Source organism: Heterodontus francisci, chromosome 4 (assembly GCF_036365525.1).
Source record: "Heterodontus francisci isolate sHetFra1 chromosome 4, sHetFra1.hap1, whole genome shotgun sequence".
NCBI classification, from domain to species: domain Eukaryota; kingdom Metazoa; phylum Chordata; class Chondrichthyes; order Heterodontiformes; family Heterodontidae; genus Heterodontus; species Heterodontus francisci.
Window position 1 is genome coordinate 133,546,726 of NC_090374.1, and position 25,605 is coordinate 133,572,330.

The 25,605-nt window shown below is 42.7% G+C and overlaps 1 protein-coding gene across 2 annotated transcripts in view; it reads right to left on the reverse strand.

Moving 5' to 3' along the window:
• slc12a2 (solute carrier family 12 member 2) overlaps positions 1-25,605 on the reverse strand; it is a 245,127-nt gene that overhangs the window by 127,330 nt on the left and 92,192 nt on the right. For both annotated transcript variants that reach the window (XM_068030181.1, XM_068030180.1), the window contains exons 5-8: positions 15,085-15,224; positions 14,478-14,588; positions 13,648-13,756; positions 2,739-2,866 (exon numbers count right to left, since the gene is read on the reverse strand). In XM_068030181.1, coding sequence (XP_067886282.1) covers positions 2,739-2,866; positions 13,648-13,756; positions 14,478-14,588; positions 15,085-15,224 — 488 coding nt within the window. The remainder of the gene's footprint in view (positions 1-2,738; positions 2,867-13,647; positions 13,757-14,477; positions 14,589-15,084; positions 15,225-25,605) is intronic.

The following is a 25,605-nucleotide window of genomic DNA, read 5'->3' on the forward strand; positions in this document are numbered from 1 at the left end:
AGTGTCAAAAGAGACAACTTATTTTTATACCATCGTAAAACTTTCCAAGGTGCTGCACAGGAATGTTCAGACAAAATTTGATGAGCCACAGAAGTATTGGGACAGTTGAACAAAAGCTTGGTCAAAGAGGTGGGCTTTCTTGACTCCTCCACCGTTGCTAAGTTATTAGACTGCTTATCCGACATCCAATGCTGGATGAGCAGAAATTTCCTCAAATTAAATATTGGGAGGAGGACTGAAACCATTGTTTTTGGTCCCCACTCTAAACTCCATTCTCTAGCTACCGACTAGATTCCTCGACCTGGCAACAGTCTGAAAAAGCCAGTCTGTTCACAACCTTGGGGTCATATTTGACTTGGAGATGAATTTCCGATCTTACTTGTACCATCACTAAGTCGGCCTACATTCATCATGCCTGACTTTGCCCCGTCTCAGCTGCTGAACCCTCATTTATGCCTTCGTCACTTCTGGACTGGATTATACCAATACACATGACTGGTCTCCCACATTCTACTCTCTGTAAACTTGAGGTCATCCAGAACTCCATGTTCATGCCTTAACTCGCACCAAGTCCTGTTCCCCTATCACCCCTGTGCTCACTGACCGACATTGACTCCCAGTCCAGCAACATCGCAGTTTCAAAATTCTCATCTTCGTTTTCAAATCCATCCATTGCCTCACCCCTCCCTCTCTCTATAATCACCTCCAGCCCCACAACCCTCCAATATATCTGCACTCCTAATTCTGGCCTCTTGTGCATCCCTAATTTCAATTGCTCCACTATTGGTGGCCACACCTTCAATTGTTAGGCCCCAAGCTCTGGATACCCTCCCTACAATTCTCCACCTCTCTACCTTGCTTTCTTCCTTTAAGAAACACTCCTTAAAATGTACCTCTTTGACCAAGATTTTGGCCATCTGACCTTAAAGCTCCTTTTCTGGCTCAATGTTATATTTAGTTTTATAATGCTCCCATGAAGCACCTTGGACATTTATTATTCTTAAAGGCGCTAGATAAATATAAGCTGTTGTTTTAAAGAGAGGTAGAGAGGCAGTGGGGCTTACAGAGGAAATTCTAGAGCTTAGGCAGCCGAAGGTACGGAGTTAATGGTGGAGCAAAGGGGGGGGAAAAAAAAAACTGGTAATGTCCAGGACACCTGAATTGGAGAAGTGCAGAGATATTAGAGGAAGTTGTAGGGCTGGAAAAGGTTACAGAGACAGGGAGGGTGATGTCATGAAGGGATTTGAACACAAGGCTGAGAATTTTTAAATTGAGGTGTTGACGTACCAGGAGCAAATGCAGGTCAGCAAGTACAGGAGTAATGGATGAGCAAAACTTAGAGAGAGTTATGATATAAGCACTATAGTTTGGATGAGCTGAAGTTTACAAAAGGGTGGCAGGCAGGCAGGCCAGAAGTGTTGAATCTGGACTTAACAAAGACATGGATAGGCTGAGACAGCAACAGAGACTGGTGATGTTACAGAGGTGGAAGTACTCCGTTTCGGTGATGGAGGAGGACACAGGGTCAGCAGCTCAGCTCAGAGTCAAATAGAGCAGCTAAGTTGCGAAGAGTCTATTTCGGTCTCATACTGTTGCCGGGGTGAGGGGCAATGTCGGTGATAACAAAACGAAGTTTGTGATGTGGACCAAAGACTACAGCTTTGGTCTTTCCAAAATTTAACCAGAGGAAGCTTCGGCTCATCCAATTCTGGATGTTAGACAAGTAGTGTGACAAATCAGAGGCAGTGAAAAGGTTAAGAGCGGTGGTTGAGAGATAGAGCTGGCGTTGTCAGCGTACACATGGAATCTGATGCTGTGTTTTTGAATAATGTCGCTGTGGAGCCGCATGTAGATAAGAAATAGGAAGGAGCTAAGGACTGACCCTTCAGTGAACAGAGACAAATGGTGAGAGTGGGAAGAGAAGACGCCCCATTGCAGGACATTCTCTGGTTATTACTGAATAGATAGGAATGATACCAGGTAAGGGCAGTCCCACCCAGTTGGACAATGGAGTAGAGGCACTGCAGAGGGACAGTATGGTTAATTCTGTCAAATGCGGCAGACAGGCAGAGAAGGATAAGGAGGGATAGTTCACCAAAGTCACAGTCATAAAGGATGTCATTTGTGACTTTGACGAGAGCTGTTTCAGTACCGCATCAGGGGTGGAAAACTAATTTGACACATTCAAAAATGGTATTGTGGAAAAGGTGGGCATGGATACAAGTGCAATCAGGTTAAAAATTGATACCAAGTCAAAAAGGAGGAGATATTGAGAATGTTGACAAAAAGGTAGGTTTTAAGAAAGCAGAAAGTTCAGAACAAAAGGAACAACAGAGATCTGTTGAAACAAGACAACTTCGCAGAGCAATCACAAATGCTGACTGATATTGAAAAATATACAGGCAAAGTAGTAAATACATGTTCAAGGACAACAGCTACTACAGGTCCATTGGCTTTACTTCAATGTAAAATGCTGTTTATTAGAAGTGGAGGATTATCTGCACAGTAACAGTTAAGAGATAGGAATGTCATGAACTCAAATTAAATTAAATTCTAGCATCAGTGCAGTTTCAATGTCATTTCCTAAAAATATCTATTTCACTTTTCGTAGAATACAAAATTCTGGTAACGTAATCCAAAGTGCTCTTTTAACCGCAGCTCCAACTCTACTGACTAATTACTCTAACACTACAGATTTCACAGATAAATCCTTTTCTTATACATAAGCAAACACTTACTGCGAGGTCACCAGAGATGTTTGCCCCAGCAAGGATACCAGTAGCAGCAGGGAAGAAAATAGCAAAGACAGAGAAGAAATCTTCTCCTTCACGAAACTCTGGCCCAAAGTTTTCAGAAAATATTTCACCTGAAAAAAATGGAATTATGTATAGACTTCACAAACCTTCTAAATAAAAAATGTAATTAATACTTTACAAGATAGTTTTATCAAAATATTTCCATATGTTAAGTTACCATGTCAGTACAATTTAGGTTTTCAATATAAATTAAGGATATGAAATTCCCTGGCTTTCGTGTTCATTAAAATGATATACACTAGATACAAAATGTTTTAGTCACAATAAATTGGATCTGTACAAGTGAACTTATTCTTGCACTGTGTCCCCAGCAATGCTATTTTCCAACACACAATAATCTGGTGAGTGAGGTCTGGGCTGCAAATACCTCCATCATGCCACTGACCAGCTGAAATGTTCAAGACCTTGAAAAGCAATAAAAATTGATTGATTTTATCCAAAAAATTGACACTACATTCCAACACAAGTTAGTTAATTAAACTCATTAGATATGGTCTTCCTCATTTTCCTTATACAAATAGGATGAAATCGGTCGTCTGCAAAGGGCAAGATGGTTCCACTTGGAGACACAAAGAATTTTGTTCCAAGTTCACAGAACATCTTCCCACCACTCAGCTATATGCATGGACTTTGTTCTGGCCATACTCACTCCTTCACTGGATTTGGCAACATCAAGCTGGCACGTGCCTAACATGAGAAACAAACAGCTGTATCACTGTTCCTGGAACTCTAGTGTTATGACCAGGTGTGAAAGGCATCTAGGGGTCTTGTGCTGTCTTTACCTGGTCTTACTGTAACAGGGTTTAATTTTAAACACACGGTTTTGAGCTCCCCCTTTGGAAAGTTGTGAACAAGGAATCACAATTATAAGGCAAAGAAATAAACACAAAAAGGCTTTCTTTGGTTTAAAGATAAAATTTATTAAACCTTAAACTCTAATACAGTTCATGCCTATGGATATACAACGCGCCCATGCTAGCATGCACATGCAATATAACCATGCAGATAGGGACAGAAAAGAGAAGAAAGGATAGGTAGAACAGTTTGAGGAAATATCTCGCTACTGTTTCTCGAGCTCGCTGTAGCCGTTGATTAAAGATATGGTCTTGCGTTTCATTGGGGCCCAGTAATCATCTTAAAACCTTGTTCATGTAGGAAATATTTCTCTTTGCATTTCACTTGTTTTCAGTTTTGAGAAAAAGATGGAGGCAGGCAGAGAGGGTTCTGCTTTAGTTCCAGGAGCACAGCCTTTTTCACTCCATGGGCGCATGGCTTTCTGTCTTTCAATTCCTTTGTTGGGAGTTCAAATTCAAAAAAACTCCCAGGTTGCCCAGCAGATTAGTCATGTGACTAGTTCCTTATATGGAACAGCCTCTGCAAAATCCTTTGTTGGAAGTTCAAATTCTGTGCAACAGCTAGTTAGCCATGTGCCTAAAACTGGTCTGACCACTTCTATGTATTGGGGAAGTAACTGCTGGGTCCCCATTGTTTCAACATTGTCTGGTACTATGCAAATGTCCTTCCAGTCAGGGCTTGCAATTTTAAGTTTTTGCTCATGTGGCAAAATAATGCGTGTCTCAGTCTTGGCAGGTGGGGGGCTTGCTTGACACCAGTGTCTACGTCAGAGAGAATAAGGACTAGATTAGGTTGGCGCTTTATATGGGCAGATTAGAAGTGGAATGTTTCCTTATTCAATTTATAAATGTATGTTAAAAAAGTACAGAACAGCACTGTGGAAACTGGAGGCAATTCAACAGACCCAAATCTTAGAACGGTCATCGTCGGCTGTCCCTCGATTCAAGGATGATGTTTACTAAAAGTTGCGAGTTTCTGCTATGGGTCTTCAGGTGACTGAGCAGGCCAATTCTTGACCCGCAGATCTTTGGGCACATGGGGCAGGATGTCCCATGATGTAGAGAGATCCAGGCTACAGGATTTGCTTCCATTTCTTTCCTTCTCTGCTGCCGTTCTGCCTCATTAAAGGCATTTGGACTCAAAGCATGATGCAGCTTGATGGGACAAGTTGTCACCATTTTGAACAATTGTTAGCAAGTTCCTCCCAGTCATCAATGTCAATACTACCGTGCTTCAAAGAGAGCTTCAGTGTATCTTTGAAACTTTATCTTTGTCCTCCACTGGAACACTGGCCATTTCAGAGCTGAGAAAACAGGACCTAGCAGGGAAGACAGTTTTCAGCCATCCAGACAGTGTCCAGTCCTGTGAAATTGGCTTTGCAGGAGTTTTGCCCGAATGCTTGTGGAGCTGACTTCAAGGACACTAACATTTGTTTGGCGGTCTTCCCGTTGAAACCACAGGATATGGCGGAGGCATTGATGATGGATTTTCTCTCGCACTCTTATGTGTCACTGATACACTGTCCAGGATTCACTGTAGTACAGGAGTGTGGTGACAACTAATACTCTGTATACCAGGACTTTTGTTGACTTGGAGGTCTCTGTTGTCAAACACTCACTGCCGTAGTTTGGAGAATGCTGAGCTGGCACAGCTAATCCGGTGTTGAATCTCCTAGTCAATGGTGGCCTTTTGAGAGAGGTGGCTGCCAAGGTATGGGAAGTGCTCAACATATTCCAAAGTCTCTACTTCAACATATATGGCAGGTGGAATATTTGCTGACCAGATGTGGGTTGATATGAGTTTTGTTTTGGCAACATTCAAGGACAGGCCAAGTCTCTTGTTGCAGCTCTCCCATCAATGGTGATTTACCCATGGATGGTACCACAGGGTGCTGGGGCATTATCAGCTACCACTGTGGATTCACAGTTGAGGAGTTGTTAAAAATGTTCTTTCTAGTGTTGATGAATAGTACTGTCATCCTTAAGAGGAGAAAACCCAACCTGTGAGCGAATGGGATTTTTATCCATTTGACCTTGGTCTATAGATGGCCCTAGTGGCTTCAAAAAAGCTTTGCATGTCATGATGGTCAGCATATTGTTGGATCTCTCAGGCTTTCTCTGCCCACCACTTGTCTTTTATCTTCCAGACTTGTCTTTGGGCGTCAGCCTTGAGCTGTTGGAATGCTGCTTCCTTGACTGGCGACCTTGGGTTGTTCTGCCAGGGAATGAAGGTTGCTCGTTTTTGTTCCAGGATGTCACATATTTTAAGCATAGTTTTCGTCAAACCAGTCCTGGTGACAACGATGCTCAAACCCAATGGTCTGGACACAGGAGTCTAACACAGCTGACTTTATTTGATCCCACTGTTCTGAAATGGAGTTGGATCCCTGAAGATTTTCTAGATGTAGAGCTAGGTCAGTGTTCAACAAAACATGCAAATCGCTTCAAGGATTGATTCCAAAAAAAGTCAGTTTCTCCTGTCCTTACACCCAACCAAGTAAATGTTATTTCTTGGAGGGCTGTTGGATGTGCTTCTCTCTGGATCTGTACCAGTATCAAAGCTCATGTTCCTGCAGAGAAGAGGGTGTGCATCTTTCTGCATGCCCAGTCGTTCACCCAGTCTAGTTACCTTGGCTCCTGATGCAAGTCTTTTAATAAAAAAGGAAGACTTTCTCCTTTGCAAGGCACCTAGACAACTACTGGGCAAATCATTACATGGGCCATGTATCGAACAGTTTTAACTCTCAGGAAATAGACACGTAAAATATGCAGTTACCCCACGCACTTTGTTTGCATCTATATTTAAAAAAAAGAATCTGCCAATGGGCTGCATAAACAGGGCTCCCTCTACTACCTGCTTCCACCAATGTCAGTACTACAAATTAATATTTAAGCAGCTTGCAACATTCCAAGATGCTTCACAGGAGTGTTAACAAATAACATTCGATAAGGAGATATTGGGCTAATGACTGAAAACCTGGTCAAAGAGACAGGTTTTAAAGGAGTGTCTCAAAGAAGGAGAGAAAGGGAGAGGCAGAGGGGCTTGGGGATGGAATTCCAGAACTTAGGCCTTGTAGCTGAAGTCATGACTGCCAACGGTGGGGGAAGATTAGAATTGGGGATGCTCAAGAGACAGGGGTGTTCAGAAGGTTGTAATGATAGAGGACATTAGAGATTTGTTGTTTTTTTTGGGGGGGTGGGGGGGGAAGGAGGGAGGGGAGAACCATGGAGGGATTTGAAAACAGGGATGAGAATTTTTAAATCAAGGCACTGGTTAACTGGGAGCCAATGAAGGTCAATGAGCATGGGGGTGATGGGTGAATGGGATTTAATAGAGTTAGGACAGAGCAGAGTTTTGGATGGTCTCAAGTTTATGGAGGGCAGAGTGTGGAAAACTGGCCAGGAGTGCGCTGGAAGAGTCAAGTCTAGAGGTAATGAAGGCATGAAATGAGGGTTTCAGCAGCTGACAAGCTGGGGTAGGAGCGTAGTCGGGCAATGTGACAAAAGGTGGAAATAGGCAGTCTTTGGGATGGTGTGGATGTGGAATAGGAAGCTCATCTCTGGGTCAAATACATACAAGGTTATGAGCAGTCTGGTTCAGTCGCAGACATTTGTCAGGGAGAGGGACAGAGTCGCTAGCTCGGGAACAGAGTTTATGGCAGGGACTGAAGACAATGGATTTAGACTTCCCAATAAAAAAAAGTCTGTAATGTTTCAAGATTTTATCATATTTCCTTCACAGAAAAGGAAAAGGCTTGTGTGTAGTTTTTAAAAAAAAAAAGTGTGAATTCACTTTGTTTCAAAATTAAACAACACAGGTTGTAGATATTGAGTGTGTGCATTAATGCTGCAGACCACGTGGGGTAGGTACATACACAGCACTGTTAGGAAAGGAGTTCCAGGATTTTGAACCAGTGACAGTGAAGGAACAGTGATATATTTCCAAGTCAGGATGGTGTATGACTTGGAGGGGAATTTGCAGGTGGTGGTGTTCTCATGCATCTGCTGCTCTTGTCCTTCCAGGTGGTAGAGATCACAGATTTGGAAGGTGCTGTCTAAGGAGTCTTGGTGCATTGCTGCTGCGCATCTTGTAGATGGTACACACTGCTGCCACTGTGCATCCGCGATGGAGGGAATGAATGTTTGTGGATGGGGTGCCAATCAAGTGGGCTGCTTTGTCTTGGATGGTGTCGGGCTTCTTGAGTGTTGTTGGAGCTGCACCCATCCAGGCAAGTGGAAAGTATTCCATCACACTCCTGACATGTGCCTTGTAGGTGATGGACAGGCTTTGGGGAGTCAGGAGGTGAGTTACTCGCCTCAGGATTCCTAGCCTCTGACCTGTTCTTGTAGCCACGGTACTTATATGGCTACTCCAGTTCAGTTTCTGGTCAATGGTAGCCCCTAGGATGCTGATAGTGGGGGATTCAGCAATGGTAATGCCATTGAATATCATGGGGAAATGGTTAGTTTAGTTTAGAGATATAGCACTGAAACAGGCCCTTCGGCCCACCGAGTCTGTGCCGACCATCAACCACCCATTTATACTAATCCTACACTAATCCCATATTCCTACCACATCCCCACCTGTCCCTATATTTCCCTACCACCTACCTATTTTAGGGGCAATTTATAATGGCCAATTTACCTACCAACCTGCAAGTCTTTTGGCTTGTGGGAGGAAACCAGAGCACCCGGAGAAAACCCACGCAGACACAGGGAGAACTTGCAAACTCCACACAGGCAGTACCCAGAATTGAACCCGGGTCGCTGGAGCTGTGAGGCTGCGGTGCTAACCACTGCGCCACTGTGCCGATTAGATTATGTGGTTAGATTCTCTCTTGTTGGAGATGGTCATTGTCTGGCACTTGTGTGGCACCAATGTTACTTGCCACTTATCAGCCCAAGCCTGGATATTGTCCAGGTCTTGTTGCATTTCTACACGGACTGTTTCAGTATCTGAAGAGTCACAAATGGTGCTGAACATGGTGCAATCAGCGAACATCCCCAGTTCTGACGTTATGATTGAAGGAAGGTCATTGATGAAGCTAGGTTGGGCCTAGGACAAAGAATACCGAGCAGAGATACAGAGTAGAATTTCAAAACTTGCCAGTGTTACCAAATTTGGAGGACTGGTAATGAGGATGATACCAATTGACTAACAGGAAATAGAATAGGCAGAAAAGTGGCAGATGGAATTTAATACTGACAAGCGTAAGGTGATTTTTTTTTTGGCAGAAGAGATAGGGTGAGGCAATATAAATGTAAAGGCACAGTTCTAGAGTGTTCATGGACAGAGGGACCTGGGGGTTCATGTGCATAGATCTTTGAAGGTGGCAGGCCATATTGAGAGAGCGATTAGCAAAGCGTATGGGATCTTGGGCTTCACAAATAGAGGTATTGAGTACAAAAGCAGGGAAATTATGCTGATCATTTATCTAGCTCCAGTTAGGCGACAACTAGAGCACTGCATCCAGTTCTGGTCAGCACACTTTACAAAGCATGCGAGGGTCCATGAAAGGGTGCAGAGGAGATTTACCAGAATGGTTCCAGGGATGCAAGATTTTAGCAACAAGGTTAGGTGGGAGAAGCTGGGGTTGCTCTCCTGGGAGCAAGAGAGATTGTGAGGATATCTGGTAGAAGTGTATTATGACAGATTTAGATAAAGTTAGACAAAGAAAAGCTGTTCGCATTAGCTGATCGAGATACAAGGTTTTGGGCAAGAGATGTGCAAGGGGATGTGGAGGAGTGTGAGAACAAACTTTTTTTTAAATGCAGTGAGTGGTAATGGCCTGGAACTCATTGCCTGTGAGTGTGGTGAAAGCGGAGACGATCAATGATTTCAAAAGGAAATTGGGTGGGCACTTGAGGGAAATAAACTTGCAGAGCTACAGAGATATAGCAGGGGAATGGGTCTGATTGAATTGCTCTATGGAGAGCCAGCATGGATTCAATCGGACAAATGGCCTCCTTCTGTGCCATAATGACTATGACCTTGCTGTGTGCAATTTGACTGCTGCACTGCCTACATTATAACACTAGCTACAATTCAAAAGTACTCCATTGGTTGTAAAGCTGTAAACCAATCCCAGAATCCTTTTCCTGAGGTTCTGAAGATACTACAGAAATGCAAGTATTTTCTTTTCGGCAAGAATTAAGTGAGGAATGAAAGGGGCAAAACTGACACGAGTACAGCTGGAGTGTTACCCCAGAAAAATTACATATGTAACAGCAAAACTCAGGTGATGAATTGAAGAGGTGGGAGAGCAAAGAAAAAAATTCGGACAAAGTGCTGATCCAATTATTCATATACTCCATTCTATATGCATAATCCTGCCTGTATTTTCACTTACGAGAAATTGAAAATTCTTTTGTTCACGGTTTACTTATATTTTCTCAGCTGTCTGCATTCCTCAAGAGTAGGTGCTCCCACAGGTCAAGTAGTAATGCACGTAGAGAAGAGGACCCTGCGACACTTGCCTGAATACCACAGGATGTGGAACAGAAGCTCCACCTTGCATTTTGCTCAGATACAGCTCACCAGGAGGCCAGAATGTGAACTGACTGGCAGTGAATAGCAATAAAGAGCAGAAAAGTGCCAGATTCAATTACAATCAGTGCCAAATTAGCTGATCTCAGCTGGGTTGGTAGGAGAACTACAATTAGCTTAGTGAAGGGGGAAAAATTGGTTAGCATTTCCATTTCTGAATGCAATCCAGTGATCCATGCAGGTCAGGTGACAACAGAATGAAGTGCAGTTGACATGTTCTCTGTAGTTGAGTAGCTTGTGAATGAGTTTGCACTAGAATAATTACAACTTGAGCAAAAATGTAGAAGGGAGAAAACGGACAAAGTAAAAAAAGGAATGCTATAGAAATGGCCAAGACAAATGCAGAATTAGGACAAGAGAAAAAAAAAAGAGAATTGAGATATGAACACAAGGTTCTTACTCAAGGTGACCTTTCACTTGTCTGTATGTATGTTCTAAAAACTTTGTAAAAGGAGGCAGTATCCTTAGCTGATTTTTCTCTCCTGTTTCGTGCTATGTGGAGAATGATGGAAGACAAAAAAAATTCCTCACTCAAATAGGATTTTCTGGATTAGTTCACCATTTATCCTCTCCCAAAATAAAATACTACTTGTACTACACTCTGTCCATTAACTTGACAAACTGACCACACTCGAGTTGGAGGGACAGGTGTGTGCCTTGCACTTAGTGGTGATATTGAACTACTTCTAAAGCTCATGGTAGAAGCCTGTCTTTTCCTTTTCGACAGCTGTATGTTGGTAAAGTGGTAGCAATACGCGTGGAAAGTTCTTTATGCAGAGGGTGGTGGGTGCCTGGAACGCGTTGCCAGCGGAGGTGGTAGACGCGGGCACGATAGTGTCTTTTAAGATGTATCTAGACAGATACATGAATGGGCAGGAAGCAAAGAGATACAGACCCTTAGAAAATAGGCGACATGTTTAGATAGAGGATCTGGATCGGCGCAGGCTTGGAGGGCCGAAGGGCCTGTTCCTGTGCTGTAATTTTCTTTGTTCTTCTTGGTTCTTTAAAGTGCTCTATAAGAATACATTCACCAGATTTTTTTTTAAAAACATTGGTCATACAGAACCAGGATGTCACAACAATCTTTTCCTGTCAATGCAGTTTAAGCTTCAATCAGGACTACAGTATGTGACTCCACCAAAATGAGGAAATGTGAGATGCAAGAACAAGGTAATAATTACAGACTGCAGTGAATGGGGGTTGGGAGAAGAAAAAAAAAGAGCAGCCAAGAAAAGAAACAATTCTGAACTGACAATACAAGTCTAGGGGCAAAGAGAGACTAAAAGGCATAATCAAACAAACCTGGGTTTACAGAGTCACAGCACACAGTATTGAAGCTTAGGAGAAGTGGAAACAAAATGCATACAGAACCCAGCTAACCCAATAAACATGAACCACAAATGCACTGGATTCTTTTAGCTACCTGAACAACAGAAAGGAAGCTACCAAGACTTGGGAGTAATGATTAGAAGAGAATAATATTAAAATTAGACACCAACAAGCCAAAGTTTAGAAACTAGCAGTTGCATGGGCAAAGACAATTACATTTGGAGTTTAAAAAGCTTTCCCAATGACTCAGTGGATTTGTCCAGATAGCATAAATGGGATTGGGCAAAGTCAGCATGGGTTTACAAAAGGGAAATCATGCTTAACAAATCTACTGGAGTTTTTTTTTCAGGATGTAACTAGTAGAATAGATAATGGACAACCAGTGGATGTGGTGTATTTGGATTTTCAGAAGGCTTTTAATAAAGGCCCCCCATAAGAGGTTAGTGTGCAAAGTTAAAGCACATGTGACTGGGGGTAATATACTGGCATGGATTGAGAATTGGTTGACAGACAGGAAACTGAGTAGGAATAAACAGGTCATTTTCCAGGTGGCAGGCAGTGACTAGTGGGGTACTGCAGGGATCAGTGCTTGGGCCCCAGCTATTCACAATCTATATTAATGACTTGGATGAGGGAACGAAATATAACATTTCCAAGTTTTCAGACGACACAAAGCTGGGGGGGGGGGGGGGGGGAGGGGAATGTGAACTGTGAGGAGGATGCAAAGAAGTTCCAATGTGATTTGGGCAAGTTGGGTGAGTGGGCAAATGCATGCCAGATGCAGTATAAGGTGGATAAATGTGAGCTTATCCACTTTGGTGTAAAAACAGGAAGGCAGATTATCTGAATGGTGATAGATTTGGAAAGGGGGAGGTGCAACGAGACCTGGGTGTCCTTGTACACCAGTCGCTGAAAGCAAGCATTCAGGTGCAGCAACCAATTAGGAAGGCGAATGGTATGTTGGCCTTCATTGCAAGAGGATTTGAGTACCGGAGCAAGGATGTCTTACTACAATTATATAGGGCCTTGGTGAGACCACATCTGGAGTTTTGTGCGCAGTTTTGGTCTCCTTATCCGAGGAAGGATGTTCTTGGCATGGAGGGAGTGCAAAGAAAATTTCTGGGACGGCAGGATTGACGTATGAGGAAAGATTGGGTTGACTAGGCCTATATTCACTAGAATTTAGAAGAATGAGAGGGAATCTCATAGAAACCTATAAAATTCTAACAGGACTCGACAGGCTAGATGCAGGATGGCTGGGGAGTCCAGAACCAGTGATCACAGTCTCAGGATACAGGATATGCCATTAAGAACCAAGATGAGGAGAAATTTCTTCACTCAGTGGGTGGTGAACCTGTGGAATTCTCTACCACACAAGGCAGTGGAGGACAAGTCATTAAATATATTCAAGGAGGAGATAGATATATTTCTTAATGCCAAAGAGATCAAGGAATATGGGGAGAAAGCAGGAACAGGGTACTGAATTCGACGATCAGCCATGATCTTTTTTGAATGGCGGAGCAGGCCCGAAGGGCCAAATTGCCTACTCCTGCTCCTATTTTCTATGTTTCTATGTAACAAACCTTACTGGTCCAAATGGCTCAAAGTTCAATCTGCAGTCTATGCTGTGTTAATTAGCCACAGACTGTACCGACATTGATCTCAGCAGCTCCAGGTTAGGGAGAAAGAAAAAAAAAAGGCCTCCTGCTCCTGATTGCTATTGAACTATCCCTGCTGCAAATAAGTATTTGGAGCTGTCCAGATGATGCTCAAGTGTAGCCTGCTACATTAAATACCGTACCAGCAATCACATAAATGGCTACTTGGATAAGTTTAACTGGTATCCATGGCACTACACCCAATCAAGGAACCAACACTTCAAGGAGAGTGGACTAAATTTGTAAAGAAGAAAGATGTGGAAGTTAGATAGAGTAGCCATATTAGCCTGTCAGGCTCAACAGTTCTCGAACCACTTCACCCAGTTGTTCCAACAATGCTGTTCAGTACATTTTTTGCATACTATCATAACTACATATTTCAATGGCAGGTTTCAACTGTAGAACCACTACTAATACAAAATGCAATCATATTTTTCACATACTGTGGTAATTAAAAAATCCTTTCGCTCGTTTGTCATTGGCTGGGATGAAAGTTCCCACGGTGAAGTTAACTATGGATACCAGCAGAATTCCCAAAAGCACAATTTGAGCCTGCAATGAAAAAATAAAGAGAACATTGAAATTACAATGGTTATTCTGAAAAGATGATGGGACATATTGTGCAAGATCCTGTGTAAATAGCAGGCCTCAATCAGCAGGCACGGATTGCATCACTGACATATTGAGAGAGATTTTGTCACTCTTGTTCACTACAAGAAGCCTACTAACAGCAACAGGCCTCAAACTTTACTCTGATCTGCAGTCTCCCAGAATGTTTATTACAAATCTTATCAAAGTATGTAGAATATTACATGCATGTAAAACTGCAATTCATGGATTGCAGGAAACTGGAGTTTATTTTCACAAACAAGAGGGAAACCATATAATTCACAAATGTCTAATTAATGATGGTGTATTAAAGTCAAAACTTACTGCTCCCCCCACGACTGCAAGGTCACCGTTTCCTCTTCTCTGTGCAATATACTAGCCATATCCAACCACTACCTTGTCTCCCAGCCCTCTATTTTCATATGTTCATGTGTTCACCACTGTGAATCTTGATCCTTTACCCTGGATTTAAAAGTTTAAAAAAATCCTTCCAAGCAGCTTCACACTCCTCCCCTATCCCACCACCACACAAATTTAACAATGTAGGAACTTGATGGTGTTGATACTGCAAGTGTTAACAACTCTCAGACAACATAGCTTTTAGTGAGATTATTGCATTTAGCTTCCAGTATTTCTTTTCTAACAGCATGCTACAGAATCCTACCTTAGCTTCCCATTCCATCCCTGCGACAGATATGCCGAACAGGGCCACAATAGTAATGGTTCCTATAATCCGGATGTCACTCATTTCATCAATCATAAGCGCATTATGTTCCTCAAGAAGTGAAAAAATAAAAGTCAACTTCATGAAAAAAAAACAGGTTAAATTGTTACATTCATTAACTTCCCACTACTATAGTAAGATAATTGATGTTAAAAATTGATTTTTTTCAAACTTGATGTTTGATTTATTTTATTTAGAGATACAGCACTGAAACAGGCCCTTCGGCCGACCGAGTCTGTGTCGACCAACAAGCACCCATTTATACGAACCCTACAGTAATCCCATATTCCCCACCACCTACCTACACTAGCGGCAATTTACAATGGCCAATTTACCTATCAACCTGCAAGTCTTTGGCAGTGGGAGGAAACCACAACACCCGGCAAAAACCCACGCGGTCACAGGGAGAACTTGCAAACTCCGCACAGACAGTACCCAGAATCGAACTCAAATCCCTGGAGCTGTGAGGCTGCGGTGCTAACCACTGCGCCGATTTGTACTCCGTTTGAAAGAAAGCACTTTATCGATTTAACCAAATACAACTTACCACAAGCAGATCTCGAACAGTCTCCGCGAAGCCAACCACATACATGGCTACAGCTACTGCATTGGCAAAGGCAAAAATGAGGCCAATTGCACCACCAAATTCAGGCCCCAAACTTCTGGATATCAAATAGTATGCTCCACCTATAGATAGAGATGCAATTTTATTGGCATCCATTTTTATACCATGAGCAGCTCCTTTTCCACTTTGGAACATCTTAAGCTGGCAGGAAGGCTCAGAATAACATATCAAAATCAAACCTAAAATCTAAGTTAAATCATTTCAATCTAAAAGGCAAGTGCCATACTACTAAAGAAGTTAGAGTATATGTTATAAATTACCAATAGAGTAAACGACTTAGCAGATCAGCTCAAGAAGCCACTCTAACAAAAGTGCAGAGTCCCGAAAAGGTATTAAGCTTTCAGGTTTTACGATAGCTTAAATTTCTACATCCAGGGCCTACTTACACAGCGCATAATTTTTTTAAAATTTGTATATGTCAGTTAATTACTCAGTACTAAAACTAGTCATATTCTTTTTATGAAGATGATTCATCTATGATGGGAACTTCACAAATAAATGAGACTATATATGCAACTCATTGGTCTGTGGTACAAAACAGCAACCTCTTGCTTTAGATCACATGTAAATTCTTCCAATTTAGAATGTTACCAAAAACCCTAAATTACGTTAAACCGCTGCAACTCACTCCCAAGTGGAGATTAAGCACTTAAACAAAAAAATGAAGGATATTTGCAAGGCCAGTATGTATTTGCAGGGAACAAGTGCACCCATAACCTGAATGCTCAGTTCTACAAGTTCAATCATTTGAATTAATCATTTGGAGTGGCTTGTTGCCAGTCACTCAGCCAGCATGACTCACAGGCAGGGTCACTGGAAGGAACAGGCTTGCTTTTCATATTCTGTTCCTTTGCCCTGGCCTCGGTTAGTTTCTAACTATATACCACCATCTGTAGCAAGATAAGGACTGGATATAAATGACCTCATTCAGCTCCCCTGGCATATTTTCCTGAATGACTTTCATTCTACAGCAATAAGAAATTCCATGACAACAAAAAGCCTTCAAATATGACCAAACACAGAGCAAGACAGGTGAACCAGAGTTCCCAAAATATTCTGGTCCTGAAATTGAGGGGATCAAGCCTCAGCACAGCCATAACGGAGAAGGTATTACAGCCACAGAACCCCAGCACTGCCTGGAGAACAGGTGACTGATTTAGCAGATCTTATTTGTGATTTCTGACTATACTTGCGTGAACTTGCAAAGATCATATATGGTGAGGTCCCACGATCAATGCAAAGTATAGTCAGCACAGTTCAGTCTGTGATATCTCATGGTCAACACAGGTAGCAGGAGATCAGCTAGTTGCTGCTGGTGAAGCAGTATAATTAAACTGACTATTAGTTGCATGACAATATACGTGGCTTGGACCTGCTCCTCAAAACTCAATGCTTATGCATCCTGGTGATTGGGTGGGGGAACCTATTTACAATAAAACTATCCCTTCCTGTCACAACTTAAAACTAAATAGCAGAACTAAATCATAATAGTTGCAGTAAGGTAACACTATGAACAGGAAAGCTCAAAACATGCATAGCTGAGACTGCTATAGGCTGCAAAATAATGTCAGGACTGAGAATCTGCATCGCTGAAGCCTCTGAAAAAGGTGACAGGTAACCTGCAAAATAGCACAGCAGTCCTCAAAAAAAAAACTGAAATCTAGAACAATACCCAAATAAATCAGACTTGAGATTGTTATCCTTTGTAACTAAATCATTTCCAAGGGTCTGCCACATCACCCATATTGTGTTAGTTTTACAAACACGCATGTCAATTTTCTGGAGAAGGAGCAGTGCATTTATTTAAATACTTTTAAAAAAAAAAGTTGCCATGTGTATAAAAAAAAAATTGCTTGCCCAAATTAAAATAATGAATTCAGAACAGACATGATCTTATGCGAAATTTAAATGTTCATGTTAATTGTCAAATCTTCCACATCACAGTAAGCAATTCTTAGCTACTTTCTAAATTTGAACTTTCAGAAGATGAAAGTACACATTGGTTGTAGCACAGAAACCCATGATTAAAAATAAAACAGCTAAATAGTGGCAAAACCTAGAATAAATGGAAAAACATTCCTGATTCTATTCACGCCTTTCTGGCCTATTACAGCTATTAATGAAAATCACATTTAATATTTTAAAAGTACTCAAGTGTATTTAACTACTGTTTGCAACTTGGTACAGTTATGGGCAATCACTCTATTGTTAAATGTGACAGCAACCTTTTAAAGCTTGTATCTATTTATTAACTTGTGATACACAGCACTGGACTTTCCTGTGGTATGCAATCATTTCTCCAGCATCATCACAATCAAGTGAACATTAACATTCCCTTTTTCTCATTGTGTTGCAGAATTTCACAGACGCAGGAAAAGCCTCAAAGACAAGGCTCACGTCTTCTTATATTTTTTGCATCATCATGACTAGAAACTTTAATCAGTCAGCTAGGCTAAATGAAATCTAATTTGAAGCATGTTGACAGGTTAACCACAGATTTAATAAAGACACAAATTTTTCATAAGATAGATCACAAAGCTTTTTTGTTTTGATTACACAAATGCTTTGTTACTGGAGTCCACATGATTTTATCAAACATTAAACAGGATCAGATAAGCTTGCATATCAGAGGATGTCGGTCATAAATCCTAATGTAGAGATTCAGACAAGCAAAAAAAAAACACTAATGGGCAATCGTATAGTATTACATGCAACAATGAAATCCCCAGCAATCTGTGCGATAAGTGGAAGCCCTGCAAATTAAGTCCACAAGTCTGCTTATTACAGTAATTTCATAAAAAGGATGCCCTCAGGCCCAGGATCAAATGCTGTAAGTCCTGAAACAAATGAATTAGAATTCCAAGGTTAGAGACTGCGTGAGCACAAACACTGAACACCATGGAGTAGGAAGTCACAAATTTAGTGCCTCACTCTCGGCTCAGACCAGGAATTGAGCAAACAGACAAAAGGCAGCACGTTAGCAGCAAAAGGGGAGAAACTGGATAGGCATTTCCTAAATGGACTGCACTTGGTACCCCTTAGCGGGTTTACCAAAGATGTACTTGGCAGCAGTCTGGGGGCAAGCAGTTTTCAAAAACAGAGCTAAGACTAATCCATATCACCCAACACAAAAAATGACAAAGAGCACTATGTTTCATCAATCTTTACTTCCTAGCTGGTTTAACTGGACTCCTTACTTGCAGAGGTATCAATCTTTACAGCAGTAAAGCATGCCAAATTCTCAATGTGGGGAAGGACCTCCAGTTTTTCTTTAAACTTTTTTTTTTTTTTTTAAATAGACCATTTACAATAATGTACCTTTAAAAAATGTAAATTTCATCTAAGGGCTTGAAGCCCTTTAAAAATGGCGGTGGCGGCAGATGCCATTGCCTGGGATAGAGCGGACTCCCCCTCTACGTCATCCGGGACGGCCGCTCCGCCCCCCCCTCCCCCCTTTAAATGAGCCCCCGCGCGAAATATCGCAGGAGCTCAGCGGCAGCCGCTCCACGCAGGTAGACCGCTGACTTCAAAGTGCGCCGCCACGATTTGCGGCACGCTGTTAAAATCTAGCCCTTCATTTAACTTCTTACTAAAACTTTTGAAAGTGAACATTCACTTCTCTCCAGCTATCACCTACTTTGGCAATCAAGACTCAAACTGTGGGTTGGAATTTCCACTTTGGGTACGATTAGCAAACTGGGCGCTCGAATGTGCATGGTTTTTCCGAAATGAAGTTACGGTACATGTTCCCGCCCAAAGTCATTTCCATAAGCACAAATGCAAAATCTTCCTTGAACCACAAGCAGGGAACATAATAAAAAATAAAATAACATAAAGCCTTTTCTTCATGCATTAAAAAAAATTCATTGATAAATTTAAGACAGGTAACCTGGTGCAATTTTATTAGTGCAAAATGGGTTTATCACAAAAAAAAAGCAATTTTTTTTATTAAAAGGGTTCCTAGTTCAACACATGAATAACTCTTTTAACTCTGCAAATGAACTCCTATAAGACACTAGTTTGGCCTCAGCTGGAGTACTGCATCCAGTTCTGGGTGGACTTTAGGAAAAACGTGAAGGCACTAGAGAAAGTACAGAAACGATTCACGAGAACGGTTTCATTGATGAGGAACTTCAGTTACGGAGATAGATTGGAGAAGTTGGTACTGTTTTCTTTGGAAAATAGAAAACCAAGAGGAGATTTGATCGGAGTTATTCAAAAATCATGAAGGGTGTGGACAGAGTGGATAGGGAAAAACCGTTGCCACTTGTGAAAGGACCGAGAATGAGAGGGTACAGATTTAAAATGATTGGCAAAAGGAGCAAAAGTGATATAAAAGGAAAATCTTTCTCCACGCAGCGCGTGGTTAAGGTCTGGAATGCACTGCCTGAGAGTGTGTGGTGGAGGCAGGTTCAAATGGAGGCTTTCAAAAGGGAATTAGATTGTTATCTGAAAACAAAGAATGTACACGGTTACGGGGAGACGGCGGGGGAATGGCATTAGGTGAATTGATCTTTCAGACAGCTAGTGCAAACACAATGGGCCAAATGACGGCCTTCTGTGCTGTAACAATTCTGTTAAAATTAGTTTTTTTTAAAAAAACTATACTGAACCATTTACTAGTTTCATTTCTCTGCACTAGTCAGTTTAACAAATCACTGTATTTAAAAATTTCCAAAATATACCTACTAGTGCTTTTGCACCCAAAAAGACTAGCTTATTTTGAAGAGCTTCCCTGAACGGTCACTCTTGGCCGAAATTAGTCATGCTTATTATTTCGATCTGGGGACATGACCAGTTTTTTTTGGGTTTCCACTATGATGTTTTTTGAAACCTGCATTAAAAGATTGTGTAAGGTCCATTTATATGTGAAGCAACGTGTGCTGAAAATTCCACTAGTAAAAATCAGCATAAACTAAATGGAAACTCTACGCCATTGTCTCCTCTGCTTGACTCAGGTTCTCAAGATCCTTCTTGATGCCAACTGAGTTTGAAGAAAATGTGTATACAGAAATTACAAAAATATATATTCATGGTCCCATTCAAGAAGTGTTTGAGAAATGATGGATAAGCCAATACTTGCAAACAGCTGCAGACATCAGGAAGAGATCATTTGTACAAAGTTTCCTGCAAAGGTTGAAGTTCACATAGGAGTACTGTATTCAAATTAGCTTCAACATTGCTGAGATGGCTAAACTTTGACTTTTTTTTATTTAAAAAAGAAAACTAAGTTCCCACTCCTGGTCAGTATCCAGGAACACCTGGTCATTGGGTGGTTAAAGGTTCGGGCTTGACTGAGGTAACTGATTAACATTAACTGATAAGCCTCAAAAGAATATTTAGTTCATACTGAAGATAGTCACCATTGTTTAAGTAACTTCCTCTGGAGAGAAAAAGAATTTAAAAAAAACATTTGAGGGGATTTTTGACCACTTATCCCAGGAATATTGTAAAGTCTTAAAAAAAAACTATGATTTCTATAAACTATTTTGATACAAGTAGATTTAGTGTTTAGCCTGGTTTTGAACTTATTACCAGCTAGCAAAAAACTAAAGCCTATTAAATATGGTATGACAAACCAAAATGCACAAATGAAATGTAGGAAGTAAATATTTTCAAACAAATTAATTCCATTTAGTAAGGGCTTCTCCCAGGGCGGCACAGTGGCGCAGTGGTTAGCACTACAGCCTCACAGCTCCAGGGACCCGGGTTCGATTCTGGGTACTGCCTGTGTGGAGTTTGCAAGTTCTCCCTGTGTCTGCGTGAGTTTTCTCCGGGTGCTCCGGTTTCCTCCCACAAGCCAAAAGACTTGCAGGTTGGTAGGTAAATTGGCCATTATAAATTGTCACTAGTATAGGTAGGTGGTAGGGAAATATAGGGACAGGTGGGGATGTTTGGTAGGAATATGGGATTAGTGTGGGATTAGTATAAATGGGTGGTTGATGGTCGGCACAGACTCGTTGGGCCGAAGGGCCTGTTTCAGTGCTGTATCGCTAATCTAATCTAATCTCGTTGATAATTTAATCACTTTTTTCTATTTTAGTCACTGCAGTATCCTGAAGAACCAAGACAACATGGAGTGGGCTTCGCCATCAGAAACTCTTTGCTCAGCATGATAGAGCAACCTTCAAATGGCTTGGAAAGCATACTGTCCATCCGACTGCTCACTGCCTCTGGCCCAGTACACCTACTCAGCATCTATGCACCAACACTCTGCTCCCCACCTGAAGTTAAAGACCAGTTCTACAATGAACTCCATAATATCATTAGTAGCATTCCTAATACCGAACATTTGTTCCTGCTGGGGGCCGCCCATGACTCATGGCCCTCCTGCCTTGGGCACGATGGCATTGGAAGGATGAATGAGAATGGACAGAGACTGCGAGAGTTGCGTACTTATCACAACCTCTGCATCACCAATTCATTCTTTCATACTAAACCACGTCACCAGGTTTCATGAAGACACCCAAGATCACGTCGTTGGCACCAGCTGGACCTCATCGTCACAAGGCGAACCTTTATAAACAGTGTCCAAATCACATGCAGCTTCCACAGTGCGGAATGTGACACCGACCACTCCCTGGTGTGCAGCAAAGTTAGACTCAAACCAAAGAAGCTACATCACTCCAAACAGAAGGGCCGCCCGCGCATCAACACTAACAGAATTTCTTATCCACAGCTGTTACATAAGTTTCTAAATTCACTTCAAAAAGCCCTTCAAAACACTCCTGCAGGGGACGCAGAGACGAAGTGGGCCCACAGAGATGCCATCTATGACTCAGCAATGACCACCTTTGGCAAACTTGAGAAGCAGAATGCAGACTGGTTTTAATCTCACTTTGAAGAGCTTGAACCTGTCATGGCCACTAAGCGCACTGCACTGTTGAACTACAAGAAAGCCCCCAGCGAGTTAACATCCGTAGCACTTAAAGCAGCCAGAAGCGCTGCACAAAGAACAGCCAGGCGCTGTGCAAACGACTACTGGCAACACCTATGCAGTCGTATTCAGCTGGCCTCCGACACCGGAAACATCAGAGCAACATATGATGGCATTGAGAGTTTTTGGGCCGTCAAGAAGATCGCCCCCCCCCTCAAGTCTAAATCAGGGGACACAATCACTGACCAATGCAAGCAAATGGACCACTGGATGGAACACTACATAGAACTGTACTCCAGGGAAAATGTTGTTACTGATACCGCCCTCAATGCAGCCCAGTCTCTGCCAGTCATGGATGAGCTGGACGAACAGCCAACAAAATCGGAACTCAGTGATGCCATTGATTCTGTAGCCAGTGGAAAAGCCCCTGGAAAGGACAGCATTAGCCCTGAAATAATCAAGAGTGCCAAGCCTGCTATACTTTCAGCACTGTACGAACTGCTTTGCCTGTGCTGGGACAAGGGAGCAGTACCACAGGACATGCGCGATGCCAATATCACCCTCTACAAGAACAAGGGTGACCGCGGTGACTGCAACGACAGTGGAATCTCCCTACTCAGTATAGCAGGGAAAGTCTTCGCCCAAGTCGTTTTAAACAGACTCCAGAAGCTGGCCGAGCGTGTCTACCCTTAGGCACAGTGTGGCTCTCGAGCAGAAAGAAGCACCATTGACATGCTGTTCTCCCTTCGCCAGCTACAGGAGAAATGCCGCGAACAACAGTTGCCCCTCTACGTTGCTTTCATAGATCTCACCAAAGCCGTCGACCTTGTCAGACATGGTCTCTTCAGACTACTAGCAAAGCTCGGATGTCCACCAAAGCTACTAAATATCATCACCTCATTCCATGAGGATATGAAAGGCACAATTCAGCATAGCGGTGCCTCATCGGACCCCCTTCCTATCCTGAGTGGCGTGAAACAGGGTTGTGTTCTCGCACCTACACTGTTTGGGATCTTCTTCTCACTGCTGCCCTCACATGCGTTCAAGTCTTCTGAAGGAATTTTCCTCCACACAAAATCAGGGGGCAGGTTGTTCAACCTTGCCCGTCTAAGAGCGAAGACCAAAGTACAGAAAGTCCTCATCAGGGAACTCCTCTTTGCTGATGATGCTGCGTTTGCAGACACACTTCAGTGTGGGATGTTGAGTCTCAGCGACAGGATTGCGGCTGCCTGCAACGAATTTGGCCTAACCATCAGCCTCAAGAAAACGAACATCATGGGGCAGGATATCAGAATTGCACCATCCATCAATATCGGCGACCACGCTCTGGAAGTGGTTCAAGAGTTCACCTACCTAGGCTCAACTATCACCAGTAACCTGTCTCTCGATGCAGAAATCAACAAGCGCACAGGAAAGGTGTCCGCTGCTATGTCCAAACTGGCCAAGAGGGTGTAGGAAAATGGTGCACTTGACACGGAACACAAAAGTCAGAGTGCTTCAAGCCTGTGTCCTCACTACCTTGCTCTACAGCAGCAAGGCCTGGACAACGTATGTCAGCCAAGAGCGACGTCTCAACTCATTCCATCTTCCTTCCTCCGCAGAATCCTTCGCATCAGGTGGCAGGACCGTATCTCCAACGCAGAAGTCCTCGAGGCAGCCAACATCCCCAGCATATACACCCTACTGAGCCAGCGGCGCTTGAGATGGCTTGGCCACGTGAGCCGCATGGAAGATGGCAGGATCCCCAAGGACACATTGTACAGCGAGCTCGTCACTGGTATCAGACCCATGTCTCGGCCTTCTGGAACCACTGCAATCCATGTGGTATAGGTACAACCCACAATGCTGTTAGGAAGGGAGTTACAATATTTTGATCCAGCGACTGTGAAGGAATGGCTGCTATATTTCCAAGTCAGATGGTGTGTGACTTAATGAGGAACCCACACATGGTAGGGATCCCATGCATCTGCTGCCCTTGTCCTTCTAGATAACGGCTGGTTTAAAAAGGTGGTGTTGAAGGAGGCTTGGCGAGTTGCTACAATGCAGCTTGCACATGGTGCACATTGTTACCACTATGCATTGGTGGTGAAGGGAGTGAATGTTTACGTTGATGGATGGGGTGCAAATCAAGCAAGCTGCTTTGTCCTGGATGGTGTCTAGCTTCCTCAGTGTTGCTGGAGCTGCATTCATCCAGGCAATGGAGAGTATTGCATTACACTCCTGACTTACACCTTGTAGATGGTGAACAGGCTTTGGGGAGTCAAGAGGTGAGTAACTCGCTGCAGAATACCCAGTCTCTGACCTGCTCTTGTAGCCACAGTATTTATATGGCTGGTCCTGTTAAATTTCTGGTCAATGGTAACCTACAGGATGATGAGGGATTCAGTGATGGTAATGCTGTTGAATCACGAGGGGAGATGGTTAGATTCTCCCTTGTTGGAGATGATCATTGCCTGGCACTTGTGTGGCACAACTGTTACCTACCACTGAACAACTCAAGCCCAAATGTTGTCCAGATCTTATCGCATGCAGGCATGGACTGCTTCATTATCAGAGTAGGTTTTTTCCATTGGTTCTCACCATCTGCCACAGGCCTTGTCTGGCAGATATGTCCTTCAGGACTCAGCCAGTTCGGTCAGTAGAGTTGCTACCAAGCTACTCAGTGATGGACATTGAAGCCCCCACCCAGAGTACATTCTGTGCCCTTGCTATCCTTGATGCTTTTTCCAAGTGGGCGCCAACATGGAGGAGCATGGATTCATCAGCTAAGGAAGGGCATTGGATGGTAAATCAGAAGGTGGTTTCCTTGTCTATGTTTGACCTGATGCCATGAGACTTCATGTGGTCCAGAATCAATATTGAGGACTCCCAGGGCCACTCACTCCCGAATGTATACCACTGTGGCGCCACCTCTGGCGGATCTGTCCTGCCAATGGGACAGGACATAGCCAGGTTGATGAGAGAGGATGACAGGTCCCCCTTTTTATGCTTAGTTACTTTTTCTTTTTTTCGTTTTCCTTTTTTATTTGGTTATTTTATTTTAGGTTTTTCAGTTTGTTTAGTTTGTTTCCACTGTGCTTCCCCACTGTTTTGGTTTTTTTAATGTTTGTAATTGGAGTGCTCTGTGCGTTACAATCATTCACACTCTCTCTGTACTAACGCTTTGTCTTTCAGCACACCATTAACATACCGTTCCCCTTTGTTCCATGACCTTCTGGCCAGTTATACTCTGTGACCTTGTCCCATCAACACCTTCACTTTTGTTATCTCTTGCCATACCCTGCTTTACTTGCTTAAAAACCTTTTACATTTCTAATATTTGCCAGTTCTGAAGAAGGATCTCTGACTTGAAACATTAACTCTGCTTCTCCCTGCACAGATGCTGCCAGACCTGAGTATTTCCAGCATTTCTTGTTTTTATTTCAGATTTCCAGCATCTGCAGTATTTTGCTTTTATTGATGAGGGGGGAGTCTGGGACATTGGCCGTCTGGTATAATTCAGTGAATACAACGGTCAGGCTGTTGCTTGACTAGTCTGTGGACTGCTCTCTCAATTTTGGCACAAG